Raw genomic sequence first — 14,867 nt, 5'->3', positions numbered from 1 at the left:
CCTACCCTACCTTTCCAAGGTCTTCGAAAGCCAAGTTAACAAACAGATCACCGACCATTTCGAATCCTACCACACCTTCTCCGCTATGCAATCTGGTTTCCGAGCTGGTCATGGGTGCACCTCAGCCACGCTCAAGGTCCTAAACGATATCATAACCTACATTGATAAGAGACAACACTGCGCAGCTGTATTCATAGACCTGGCCAAGGCTTTCGACTCTGTCAATCACCACATTCTTATCGGCAGACTCAACAGCCTTGGTTTCTCAAATGACTGCCTCGCCTGGTTCACGACAGAGTTCAGGTTGTCAAATCGGAGGGCCTGTTGTCCGGACCTCTGGCAGTCTCTATGGGGGTGCCACAGGGTTCAATTCTCGGGCCGACTCTTTCCTCTATATACATCAATAATGTCACTCTTGCTGCTGGTGATTCTCTGATCCACCTCTACGCAGACGATACCATTCTGTATACTTCAGGCCCTTCTTTGGACACTGTGTTAATTAACCTCCAGACGAGCTTCAACGCCATACAACTCTCCTTCCGTGGCCTCCAACTGCTCTTAAATGCAAGTAAAACTAAATGCATGCTCTTCAACCAATCGCTACCAGCACCTGCCCGCCCGTCCAGCATCACTACTCTGGACGGTTCTGACATAGAATATGTGGACAACTACAAATACCTAGGTGTCTGGTTAGACTGTAAATTCTCCTTCCAGACTCACATTAAGCATCTCCAATTCAAAATTAAATCTAGAACCGGCTACTTATTTCGCAACAAAGCATCCTTCACTCATGCTGCCAAACATACCCTCGTAAAACTGACTATCCTACCGATCCTTGACTTCGGTGATGTCATTTACAAAATAGCCTCCAACACTCTACTCAGCAAATTGGATGCAGTCTATCACAGTGCCATCCGTTTTCTCACCAAAGCCCCATAAACTACCCACCACTGCGACCTGTATGCTCTCGTTGGCTGGCCCTCGCTTCATATTCGTCGCCAAACCCACTATAAGTCATCTATAAGTCTTTGCTAGGTAAAGCCCCGCCTTATCTCAGCTCACTGGTCACGATAGCAACACCCACCCATAGCACGCGCTCCAGAAGGTATATTTCACTGGTCACCCCCAAAGCCAATTCCTCATTTGGCCGCCTTTCATTCCAGTTCTCTGCTGCCAATGACTGGAACGAATTGCAAAAATCACTGAAGCTGGAGGGTCATATCTCCCTCATTAACTTTAAGCACCAGCTGTCAGAGCACATGTTAATTCCATGTGTAACTGTGTTGTTGTGTGTGTCACACTGCTTTACTTTATCTGCTTTACTTTATCTTCCTGTGCTTGGTCCTCCTATGTTGAAGATAATAAATGGCTCCCTATCCAGCGGATCTGTACCATACTCACTAAAAGTGGCAGTAATAAAGTCTCTCTTAAAAAGCCAAACATTGTAATGTAAAAAACTATCGGCCTATATTGAATCACCCATTCCTCTCAAACATTTTTGAAAAAGCTGTTGAGCAGCAACTCACGGACTTCCTGAAAACAAATAATGTACACGAAACGCTTCAGTCTGGTTTTAGACCCCATCAAAGCACTGAAACTGCACTCGTGAAGATGGTAAATTACCTTTTAATGGTGTCAAAACAAGGCTCTATATATTTTACCTCTTGGTGATGTCATTCGGAAACATGATGTTAACTTTCACTGCTATGCGGATGATACCCAGCTGTACATTTTGATGAAACATGGTGAAGCCCCAAAATTGCTCTCCCTGGAAGCCTGTGTTTCAGACATAAGAAAGTGGATGGCGGTAAATGTTTCACTTTTAAACTATGACAAAACAGAGATGCTAGTTCTAGGTCCCAAGAAACAAAGAGATCTTTTGTTGGATCTGACAATCAAATAAAACTGTGAAGCACCTCAGCGTTACTCTGGACCCGGTTCTCTCTTTTGACAAACATATCAAGAATATTTAAAGGACAGCTTTTTTCCATCTTCGTAACATTGCAAAAATCAGAAACCTTTTGTCCAAAAATTATGCAGAAAAGCTATTCCATGCTTTTGTCACTTCTAAATTAGACTGCTGCAATACTCTACTTTCCGGCTACCCGGATAAAGCACTAAATAAACTTCAGTTAATGCTAAACATGGCTGATAGAATCTTGACTAGAACCAAAAGATGTGATCATATTACTCCAGTGCTAGCCTCTGGCATCCTTTTAAGGTTAGGGCTGATGTCAAGGTTTTACTGCTAATATACAAAGCATTACATGGGCTTGCTCCTACCTATCTCTCTGATTTGGTCCTGCCATACATACCTACACATACGTTACGGTCACAAGACGCAGGCCTCCTTACTGTCCCTAGAATTTCTAAGTAAACATCTGGAGGCAGGGCTTTCTCCTATAGAACACATTTTTTTATGGAATGGTTTGCCTATCCATGTGAGAGACGCAGACTCGATCTCAACCTTTAAGTCTTTACTGAAGAGTCATCTCTTCAGTAGGTCCTATGATTGAGTGTAGTCTGGCCCAGGGGTGTGAAGGTGAACGGAAAGGCACTGGAGCAACGAACCGCCCTTGCTGTCTCTGCCTGGCCGTTTCCCTTCTCTCCACTGGGATTCTCTGCTTCTGACCCTGTTACGGGGGCTGAGTCACTGGCATACTAGTGCTCTTCCATGCCGTTCCTAGGAGGGGTGTGTCACTTGAGTGGGTTGAGGCACTGACGTGATCTTCCTGGCCAGTTTTGCACCCCCTAGGGCTCGTGCGCTGGAGGAGATCTCCGTGGGCTATACTCAGCCTTGTCTCAGTAAGTTGGTGGTCTGTGGATATCCCTCTAGTGGTCTGGGGGCTGTGATTTGGCAAATTGGGAGGGGTTATATCCTGCCTGGTTGGCCCTGTCCAGGGGTATCGTCAGACGGGGCCACAGTGTCTCCCGACCCCTCCTGTCTCAGCCTCCAGTATCTATGCTGCAATAGTTTATGTGTCTGGGGCTAGGGTCAGTCTGTTATATCTGGTGTAATTCTCCTGTCTTATCCGGTGTCCTGTGGGAATTTAAGTATGCTCCCTCTAATTCTCTCTCCCTCTCATCCCAGAAGACCTTAGCCCTAGGACCATGCCTCAGGACTACCTGACCTGATGACTCCTTGCTGTCCCCAGTCCATCTGGTCGTGCTGCTGCTCCAGTTTCAACTGTTCTGCCTGCGGCTATGAAACCCTGACCTATTCACCGGACGTGCTACCTTGTCCCAGACCTGCTGTTTTCAACTCTCTAGAGACAGCAGGAGCAGTAGAGATACTCTGAATGATCGACTTTGAAAAGCTAACTGACATTTACTCCTGAGGTGCTGACCAGTTGCACCCTCCACAACCACTGTGATTATTATTATTTGACCCCGCTGGTCCTCTATGAAATTTTGAACATCTTGGCCATGTACTGTTATAATCTCCAGCCAGCGAAGCCAGAAGAGGACTGGCCACCCTTCAGAGCCTGGTTCCTCTCTAGATTTCTTCCTGGCAACTCATTTCTAGGGAGTTTTGGGGGTTTTAGGCTGGGTTTCTGCATATCACTTTGTGACATCTGCTGATGTAAAAAGGACTTTATAAATACATTTGATTGATTGATAAGTTGATGGTTTGATCGCATTTAAGAGGATCAAATGAAAAGAATCAATCTGACTAGTTTGATTAAGCCTCCTCCAAGAATATCTTACAAGATCCAGATTTTTAAGCTTCCAAATTTCAGTCAATTCCAACATGTCCATAATATTCGTAATCTCTTTGAGCGCCAGAGGCATCATCAAATATTAAACCAAAATGTCACAGCCTTTACCCCTCTCCACTCCGCCTCATCCCTCCTCCCCTCTCCTCTCCTCCCAGACATCAAGCAGCTTCCACCTAATGAGTTTCATTTGCATGAAAGACCATGGAGAGGGAGCTGCACGCCACAGACACACACACCTCCTCCCTCCCCCCACATACACACAACACAGGGCTTTAAGGGATTTTGCTAACGCTAGCTCTGACTTGGGCGTTTACAGGCCGCTAGATGCTAGGTTTCACGCCACCACTCCAATGAAGAACGATGCAGCGCCAGGGTCAACGCTAGCTCCCACATCACCCCAGTCAAGAAAATGTTTGCTAATGTCAATAACCACTCTCACTGCTGCATGCCCTGTTACACATTATAGTTTGGGTCTGTGTGTATATCAGACAATCTACCACAGGTATGACACAAAAGTACTTGTTTACTGTTCTATTTATGTTGGTAACCAGTTTATAATAACAATAAGCCACCTCTGGGTTTGTGGTATATGGCCAATATACCACGGCTAAGGGCTGTATCCGTGTGGCATCTTGCCTAAGAACTGCCCTTAGCCATATACCACACCCTCTTCGAGCCTTATTGCTTAAATATACCACACCCTCTTCGAGCCTTATTGCTTAAATATACCACACCCTCTTCGAGCCTTATTGCTTAAATATACCACACTCCCTGGGGTCTTATTGCTTAAATATACCACACTCCCTGGGGTCTTATTGCTTAAATATACCACACTCCCTGGGGTCTTATTGCTTAAATATACCACACTCCCTGGGGCCTTAGTGCTTAAATATAGCACACCCCCTTGGGTCTTAATACTTAAATATAGCATACCCCCTTGGGTCTTATTGCTTAAATATAGCACACCCCCTTGTGTCTTATTGCTTAAATATAGCACACCCCCTTGTGTCTTATTGCTTAAATATACCACACCCCCTTGTGTCTTAATACTTAAATAGAGCATTCCCCCTTGTGTCTTATTGCTTAAATATAGCATACCCCCTTGTGTCTTATTGCTTAAATATAGCACACCCCCTTGGGCCTTATTGCTTAAATATAGCACACCCCCTTGGGTCTTATTGCTTAAATATAGCATACCCCCTTGGGTCTTATTGCTTAAATATAGCATACCCCCTTGTGTCTTATTGCTTAAATATAGCACACCCCCTTGTGTCTTATTGCTTAAATATACCACACCCCCTTGGGTCTTATTGCTTAAATATACCACACCCCCTTGGGTCTTATTGCTTAAATATAGCATACCCCCTTGGGTCTTATTGCTTAAATATAGCACACCCCCTTGTGTCTTATTGCTTAAATATAGCATACCCCCTTGTGTCTTATTGCTTAAATATAGCATACCCCCTTGTGTCTTATTGCTTAAATATACCACACCCCCTTGGGTCTTAGTGCTTAAATATATCATACCCCCTTGGGTCTTATTGCTTAAATATACCACACACCCTTGGGTCTTATTGCTTAAATATAGCACACCCCCTTGGGTCTTATTGCTTAAATATAGGACACCCCCTTGTGTCTTAATGCTTAAATATACCACACCCCCTTGGGTCTTATTGCTTAAATATAGCACACCCCCTTGGGTCTTATTGCTTAAATATACCACACCCCCTTGGGTCTTATTGCTTAAATATACCACACCCCCTTGGGTCTTATTGCTTAAATATACCACACCTCCTTGGGCCATATTGCTTAAATATAGCACCCCAAATTGGGCTGTATTGCTTAAATAACCAACATGGCAGGGCTAGATGAGACTGCTAACGGTTGCCGTTACCCATTTCTAAATCCCTAATGGATTAGATGGAACACACAGGAGGCTATGTCTGTGTCCCAACCATCGAGAACACCTTATGGGCTCTGGTCTAATGTAGTGCACTATATAGGGAATAGGGTGGTGCCATTTGATACTCACACTAAACCACTGTGTTCCATTGATTACAGAACCCCCAGGATCGCTATGGTCCCAGTGGCCTGTGACTGAGTAGGGAGCATCAGTGGGTCAGTGGTGTGTGTTGATGGTGAGCAGGCCACACACTTGATTAAGCCCTCTGCCTGCCTAGCTGGGACTCTCACTCACGTACTTAAAGTAAGGGTGTGGCAAGGTAGGGTCTGCCTACACACACACCTGTCAGTCAAATCACCCAACCATTACTAGATACTGCAATAGCAACAGGCCTCGTGGCCAGATCCAACAGTAGCCAAAATAGACCATTTGAAAGCAAAGTTGCGAAAAACACGGTAATTCTAAACTCACATCTCTGAATTTGTTCCAATATCTGTCCTTGTCGTACTGAGACACCGTGCTCAGCCATTTGTCGTTGTCCAGCGCGTGGCCATTGTTGTTGTTACGGACCACTGTTTCCCCGCGCCTGCCCTCAGCGCGCAGCAAGAGAGCCGCGAGAGGCAGCAGACAGAAAAGCATCGTCTGAAAAAAGAAAGAAAGGGAAAGAGAAAATTAGAGAGAAAGTGACATTGAGCACAAGGGATGGCCAACAAGGGATGGAGAGGAGCGTGCTGCCATAATGCACAGATAGTGAACTAGGCATAATTTTCAACGCAACCTACGCACCTAGAAGTTCATTCACATGCACTTACTATCAGGGACTGAATATTAATTTAATGATGTAAATATCTGCATCAACAATGGAGGAGGACAGGATGTTATTCAACCTATTATATTGGATGAATTACATTGCCTGAGTGCCTCTTATGCAATTGCTGCTCCTCATCTTTAAACTGATTATAAACATTTGAAAACATATCGCATTTTCACACCGTGGCAGATGGAGCACGGGAAACGATTAGCTCTAGAGGCTCTCCGCCAGATAAACAGGCAATTAACAGCCTTCAACACAATTACCGCCTCCTTGGAGCGCGCGCCCCTCACATCTCCTCTGACCAAAATAGCAGTGAACCAGAAATACATAGTCTACGTAGCCTATCTTCCTCTGCCTCTCATCTCTACATACAAATCTGTCACCACGGGTCCTAACTCAGACCCACCTCTCCCGTCCACCTACCTCGGATAGCTTGTCCAGCTTCCGGGGGAAACAGGGGGCTCAGTTGTGAAGTTTCTGCGGGTGTCAGTTAGACGGTTCAACGGTCCGGTAGAGTAGACTGAGTATCCACGGGACCTCCGGTAGCTCCGAACTCAGCAGTAATACTGACGGCGACCGTGAGCAGCAGGAACGAGCCTCAGAACTTGTCTCTCTCCTCCCCCTCCGTAACCTTTCCGCCCAGACTCCGCCTCTCTGATAGCAGGCTCTCTCTCTCCCCCACCCAATCGCTACCTCACTCACTCTTTCACCCTCCTCTATACCTTCCTTTCTCCCTCCCTGTTCCCTATCCCCACTCTCCCCTCTCACTTTCTCTTTGCAGTGCAGTGTTGGTGTGTCAATGATTTACAACGGAGGGAATGGTGCATTCACAATGGAATAAGCGAATGTTTGTTGTTTCAAGGCGATATTTCCAGGTGATAAGACTACCAATAAGAAGAATATGTTTTTGGTGATGGATTATTTTGTATTTTTATGATTGATATAGTCCTAAACACCTTTTGTAGTTGTTATCCCCAGATAACTCTCTTCTGGTCATCAAAATGCGAGCCGAGTAGGCGGTTTCTTCAGAGAAGTCCTAGTTAAGAACAAATTCTTATTTACAATGACGGCCCAGGAACAGTGGGTTAACTGCCTTGTTCGGGGGCAGAACGACAGATTTTTACCTTGTCAGCTGGCCCAACGCTCCTAACACTAGGCTACCTGCCACCTATTGTTACTGCATGATTCCATTACTTGAAACGTGAAGGCTTTTGTAGAATAAGCACTGTGAATATATCTGACACTTTACAATCATCTGTATTATCTGTTATTGGTCTATTTCATGTAACCTCGAGATATGGCCTGCGCTAGTAGCTTTCTGACCCACTGCAGAGACTCTTTCAGCATCGCTGTCCCTTCAGCACCACGCGCAGCGCACGATGTCATGGAGGAAGCACTAAGAAACTAAACTGGGGAACAACAAACCTGTAAAGCCTAGTCCAATATAGCACAGGCCTATAACATAGAATAGCAGCCAAAGGAAAACGGGTCCGAACAATGTGTCTCTTTTTCACGCCTATGGCATGCGGACATGGTCGTTATATTATAATATGCAGTGATAATCTCTCCCAATAGACTCCCTCCACATATTCTCTCATCTCTCCGGGCTCCGGGCTGAGGCAGGCCGACATACCTTCACTCTGAGTGGCTGTCGCTCCCGAGGCTATATATAGCCTATCCGGTGCACGGTGTGACTGCAGACATACAATGGCAGCGCCACCTGTGCAATGAGGGGAAACAAGGCGGAAGGAGAAGGGTTTAATGTGGAAACGGCGCTAACCTAAAAACTATGCATCCCGATATGGAAGTCTGAAAAAAACGTAAATCTGATGCAATGAAGGGTCCAGTCCTGAGGGTGGGTGGATAGCCTATCAATTGGTTTGCTTACTTTGCTTTGTTTAGGCCTTACTTGTACAGTCGTGGCCAAACGTTTTGAGAATGACACAATTAATAATTTCCACAAAGTTTGCTGCTTCAGTGTCTTTAGATCTTTTTGTCAGATGTTACTATGGAATACTGAAGTATAATTACAAGCATTTCATAAGTGTCAAAGGCTTTTATTGACAATTACATGAAGTTGATGCAAAGAGTCAATATTTGCAGTGTTGACCCTTCTTTTTCAAGACCTTTGCAATCCACCCTGGCATGCTGTCAATTAACTTCTGGGCCACATCCTGACTGATGGCAGCCCATTCTTGCATAATCAATGCTTGGAGTTTGTCCACCCGCCTCTTGAGGATTGACCACAAGTTCTCAATGGGATTAAGGTCTGGGGAGTTTCCTGGCCATGGACCCAAAATATCGATGTTTTGTTCCCCGAGTCACTTAGTTATTGTAACGGCTTTCGTTGGTGGAAGGAGAGGAGGACCAAAATGCAGCGTGGTACGTATCCATAATATTATTTAATCGAGAATGAATCCAAAATACAAAAGAACAAGAGAATAAATGAAAACCGAAACAGTACCGTATGGTGAAAACACGAACACAGGAAACAATCACCCACAAAACACACTAGAAAACAGGCTACCTAAATATGGCTCCCAATCAGTGGCAACGACTGACACCTGCCTCTGATTGAGAACCATACTAGGCAAAACACATAAAAATATAACAACAGAACAAAACATAGAAAAACAACATAGAATGCCAACCCCAACTCACGCCCTGACCAACTAAAATAAAGACATAAAAAAGGAACTAAGGTCAGAACGTGAAGAGTTTTCACTTTTGCCTTATGGCAAGGTGCTCCATCATGCTGGAAAAGGCATCGTTTGTCTCCAAACTGTTCCTGGATGGTTGGGAGAAGTTGCTCTCGGAGGATGTGTTGGTACCATTCTTTATTCATGGCTGTGTTCTTAGGCAAAATTGTGATTGAGCCCACTCCGTTGGCTGAGAAGCAACCCCACACATGAATGGTCTCAGGATGCTTTACTGTTGGCATGACACGGGACTGATGGTAGCTCTCACCTTGTCTTCTCCAGACAAGCTTTTTTCCGGATGCCCCAAACAATCGGAAAGGGGATTCATCAGAGAAAATGACTTTACACCAGTCCTCAGCAGTCCAATCCCTGTACCTTTTGCAGAATATCAGTCTGTCCCTGATGTTTTTCCTGGAGAGAAGTGGCTTCTTTGCTGCCCTTCTTGACACCAGGCCATCCTCCAAAGGTCTTCGCCTCACTGTGCGTGCAGATACATAGCCGCGAGAAAAAGGGCTGCTCAGGATGCTGCAGCACCCCCTATATCTGAATAAATACAATACCAGTCAAAAGTTTGGACACACCTACTCATTCAGAGTTTTTTCTTTATTTTACTATTTTCTACATTGTATAAAAATAGTGAAGACATCAAAACTATGAAAAAACAAATATTGAATCATGTAGTAACCAAAAAAGTGTTAAACAAATCAGCAACCCTTTGCTTTGATGAGAGCTCTTCACACTCTTGGCATTCTCTCAACCAGCTTCATGAGGTAGTCACCTGGAATGCATTTCAATTAACAGGTGTGCCTTGTTAAAAGTTAATTTGTGTAATTTATTTTCTTCTTAATGCGTTTGAGCCAGTCAGTTTTGTTGTGACAAGGTAGGGGTGGTATACAGAAGATATTATGGCAAGTACAGCTCAAATAAGCAAAGAGAAACAACAGTCCATCATTACTTTCATTTAAGACATGAAGGTCAGTCATTCCGGAAAATTTCAAGAACTTTGAAAGTTTCTTCAAGTGCAGTCGTAAAAACAACAGGCGTTATGATGTAACTGGCTCTCATGAGGACCGCCACAGGAAAGGAAGACCCAGATTTACCTCTGCTGCAGAGGATAAGTTCATTAGAGATACCAGCCTCAGAAATTGCAGCCCAAATGAATTCTTCAGAGAGTTCAAACAACAGACATATCTCAACATCAACTGTTCAGAGGAGACTGCATGAATCAGGCCTTCATTGTCGAATTGCTGCAAAGAAACAACTATTAAACAAAATTTTACTTTTTGACCGTAACACCATCTTTTGATTGGTTTAAACTACATATTATGACCCCATCACTGAAAGATTAGACTCTCAGGAACACATATGGGTCTTCTGTTTCTCTTTACAATACCCAACAAGCCTCATTAGAACAGAGTGGACAAGACCAGGCACTAAATCACACTGGGGGGAAAAGAACATCAAGATCAAACAAAATGATTGTCTGATGATCTTCCTAACATCCCAATACTTTTCTGATGCATTTCAGTCACTTCAAACCATACTTCCTTCAGATTAAATTAAGGTTAAATACAAATAAATAAAACTACTGTCACAAGTACTGTCAGACTGATTTGTAATAGTCAGTAAAAGTAAAAGTAAACATTGATTAGATCACTTTGTTTAGATGGTGGAGTCTCACATTTTTTTTTATATCAAAATGGGTTGGTCCAAAAAAGTTTGGGAACCCCTGGTATGCACCCTTATGTTATACTAGGGACATTGTTTTCAGATAGCTAGGGCTGACAGTGTTTGACTGATTGCCAAAGCTGCAGCTACTCTTCCTGGGGTCCAGCAGAATTAAGTCAGTTTATACAATTTTTTACCATTACAATACATTCACAGATTTCACAACACACTATGTGCCCACAGTGAGGACATTGATTATGCAGAGGTTGTTGATTCTGCTCTTCAAAATCAACAACCTCTGCATAATCAAAATAGTTGCTTTGTGAGGTGTTAAAGTTCACAGTTAGTAATTGTTATGTGAATGCCAGCTGAGAAGTACCAGTGGCCTGGCTTTGGCCCTAAGTGAGTGCAGGTCTGCCGGGGCCATGGCCCAGGGGACACAGGTGCCAGCCCGCATAGATGCCTGCGTAGATGTAAACAAATCCTGTATAGAAACATGCCATTAGGGCCCCAAAAAGGCTAGGGCTGGCTCTGACTGCATGTGTGGGTATGGATGTTGGTACACAGACCTGAGAGCCACTGAGGCCCCTCATGATTGGGTGGCAGGTAGCCTAGTGGTTAGAGTGTTGTGCCAGTAGCTGAAAGGTTGCTAGATCAAATCCCTGAGCTGACAAGATAAAACACACCTGTTGTTCTGCCCCTGAACGAGGCAGTTAACCCACTGTTCCTAGGCTGTCATTGTAAATAAGTATTTGTTCTTAATTAACTGACTATCCTAGTTAAATATGTATTTTTTAAATGATGACTTCAGACTCTGGTCTAGAGGGTGCGTTGCATGTGTTAACTTCATGCAGGAGAGGGGCAGCCATGATGATACCCACAGACAGACAGGCAGATAGGGAGAGAGAAAGAGGCCACAAGCAAACAGGTAAGATAGTAAGAAGTGCCTCTCCAAGCTCGTAGTTCACAGATAATCTGTCATAGTGTGACTCAATCTGAATGTTCATCTATGATCTCTGATGAAGCGATAGCAGCTTAAGTCCTAGAGGGTGCATTGCATAGTGTTAACTTCATCTATATGTTTTTATCATTCTGTATAGTTGAGGATGATTCATTTCAGTTAGACCTTTCTTGCCTACTTCAAAATAATCTAAAACAGTTTTTAACTTTGTATGTTGTTGGTTGTTATTTCAGCAATAAGGGACGGTGGGTGTGGTATATGGCCAATATACCATGGCTAAGGGCTGTTCTTAGGGATGACGCATCGCAGAGTGCCTGGACACAGCCCTTAGCTGTGGTGTATTGGCCATATACCACAAACCCCCAAGGTGCCTTATTGCTATTATAAACTGGTTACCAACGTAATTAGAGCAGTAAAAATAAATGTTTTGTCATACCCGTGGTATACCACAGCTGTCAGCCAATCAGCATTCAGGGCTTGAACCTCCCAGTTTATAATACAGTATAATAACTGTATTATAAGTAGAAAATATGACGTTAAGTCTCAACCCATACAGTAAGTAGAGTAGCAGTAGTAACAACCTGACAGAGGGGAAGTGAGACAAATACTGGGAAATGAATCATACAGTAAGTAGAGTAGCAGTAGTAACAACCTGACATAGGGGAAGGGAGACAAATACTGGGAAATGAATCATACAGTAAGTAGAGTAGCAGTAGTAACAACCTGACAGAGGGGAAGTGAGACAAATACTGGGAAATTAATCATACAGTAACAGAGAGTACCACATTGTTGTTTAATTGAATAGATCCACATTACAGTCACACTGGTACTCAGTACAGTATGAATGGCCATTGGCCCTAAGACTGATTGGACTGTACCAGAGTACGTGCTCCTCTGTACGGCCACCCTTAGCCTTGCAAATTCATATTTGTCTGTATCCTTCTCTCAAAAGTCACTAGAAATTAGCATTTAAAACCTGTTTTAAGAAAAAATCATCTGTCCGGATCCCTGTAGCAAAATGTATCCCCCCCCCCCACAATGCCAGAATTGCTCCTATGGCCCTGTTTGTAGGATATCCATAATGAATATTAAATGTTTATCAAAGCCTTGTGCACATAGCCTTATTGAAACAATGACAAGATAATTCTCACTTCAAAATGACAACCAGATCATTTCATTTTGCTAGGATAAAACGTGTCAATCGAGCCTAGCAACATTGTTTATATCTGGTCATTAGGAGGCAATGGCTTCTCGCCTGCTAATGGCTGATACGTGGGATTAGAAGTTTTAAGATGTGCACTCAGGTGAGGCCAAACAATATTGAAAGGAGTTTCACATTAGGCCTACCACCACCAGAATAAATCCGTTGGGCTATTCATTTTTTAATCCATTCATTTATCTGAGTGTTCATATAGTGTCAACCCAACTCCTGGCTGTCCATCAAGCTCTATTTAATGTCGTTGCTGGTTGATTTCTTTCTGAAATGGACTTATAATTAATTATTGATGCAATAATGAGGAGTGGGGAATGTGACTTGAATCTACAAAAAAAGTCTACAGTCTGTAATGTCAGTGCTCTCTAGCGGTGGACCATTCTCTTGTTTGCACCTCGTTGAGTTACTGTACGTACGGTCATAGACATCCAAAACCTTTGTTACTCTACAGGTCATTTCAAGGGAGGTTTTTATTCAGATCAATTGGTTTGAAGTCCTGTGTAGCTTATTTGGCACACCATGGCACTTCCAGTGTCAGGGTTGTGGTTTAATTCCCATGGAGGACCAGTACGGAAAAAGTAATGAAATGTATGCACTCACTACTGTAAGTCACTCCGGATAAGAGCGTCTGCTAATATACAAAAATGTTTGAGAAACATTTGGTTAAGTCCTCAGGTAAAAAAAATAAAAATAAAAAAAAAAAGCGGATTTTGGGGGGAAAAGTTTAATAATCATCTCTAATATCCTCATACATTCTCATTTACACTTGTATGTTTATGTACATGTTTATGTACAACACACATAGAGTAGATTCTGATCTAAGGTCAATGTTGGGTTTGCCACCAAGGCTAGGATATGTGAAAGCCAGTCTGATCATAGAGCTGTTTTTCCAGACAGTTCCACCCAGGTTGGGTAATGTTGTGTAGGATTCACCAGTGGTTTCTCTGAGCAGCTGTGTCCTCGTCCATGATTCGTGTGAGCTGGCCACTAGCCCGCCTTCCAGGTAGCCTGGCTTCACAGCGGCGTCTCTGACAGTTTCCTCTTGCTTTTGTTCCGGTCTGGATGGATGGATGGAGAGAGATGTTCTATATCACATATACGTAAGCATCAGGGAAAAGTGGGTTAGATGTATATGGTGTTTTTTCTGATCATTCACCTGAGATGGCCAAAAGCATCGTCCTTCTCGCTCTTTTCAGATCCTCGTCAGACAGAGTCAAGAAGATCTGCAAGTCAATCTGCAGAACAAGGGTCATGACAGTCCTGTTGCTTACACATCCACCACACTTCACTTATACAAGACATACTCAGAATGATCTTTCAGTCAGCCTCTGTGCCACTGAAAACAACTCAGTCAATCCTGCTGATGGAGGCTACTTCAACAAATAACCCTCTGTGTATAGACATTTATCAGTTACTCCTATACCCCAGGGGGCGCTAGCTGTTTTTTTGTCTGTACCGCTTGCTGTTGGAACACGTCGATGTACTTCCCCAGACCTAGCTGGGTCAGGAGCTCTGGGAGGCCATCTGTAGGCTGGGGGGGGGGGGGGGGGGGGGCTCCGCTGGCTACCGGTCAACGCCATCCCCATGGACATGCCCTCAAAGTAGTTACTGCAGGTCAGGAATCTCTCCGTTAGGGGTCAGCGGTCGGAAATCAAAGGTGGAAAGATCAGGGGGAGATGGGGAAGTAAAAGATTAACAGAAGGAACTGTGTTGACGGAAAGCATAACAAAGTGTTCTCACATCTCTCTATAACTCTCAGATAGAAGACATTCAAAGCACAGCTTTGATACTGATTACATTGAAGATAAGCCAGACACAGGAATTGCATTTCATTGCATTTTCTCTTTGTAGGCACACACTCTCTTATAGACACACACACACGCACGCACA

The 14,867-nt window shown here is 43.8% G+C and overlaps 1 protein-coding gene and 1 pseudogene across 1 annotated transcript in view; both read right to left on the bottom strand.

Annotated features, from left to right (window-relative positions):
* Window positions 1-7,072, bottom strand: part of LOC139581361 (testican-1-like) — a 493,855-nt gene extending 486,783 nt beyond the window's left edge. The window contains exons 1-2 of the mRNA XM_071411024.1: window positions 6,860-7,072; window positions 6,094-6,264 (exon numbers count right to left, since the gene is read on the bottom strand). Coding sequence (XP_071267125.1) covers window positions 6,094-6,261 — 168 coding nt within the window. The 5' untranslated portion in view covers window positions 6,262-6,264; window positions 6,860-7,072. The remainder of the gene's footprint in view (window positions 1-6,093; window positions 6,265-6,859) is intronic.
* Window positions 7,073-12,340: 5,268 nt separating this feature from the next.
* Window positions 12,341-14,867, bottom strand: part of LOC139581897 (uncharacterized) — a 25,055-nt pseudogene continuing 22,528 nt past the window's right edge.

The sequence above is a fragment of the Salvelinus alpinus genome, chromosome 7, assembly GCF_045679555.1.
Source record: "Salvelinus alpinus chromosome 7, SLU_Salpinus.1, whole genome shotgun sequence".
Lineage (NCBI taxonomy): Eukaryota > Metazoa > Chordata > Actinopteri > Salmoniformes > Salmonidae > Salvelinus > Salvelinus alpinus.
The sequence above is the reverse complement of the archived record's forward strand: the minus strand, read 5'-3'. Positions and strand labels throughout refer to the sequence as shown.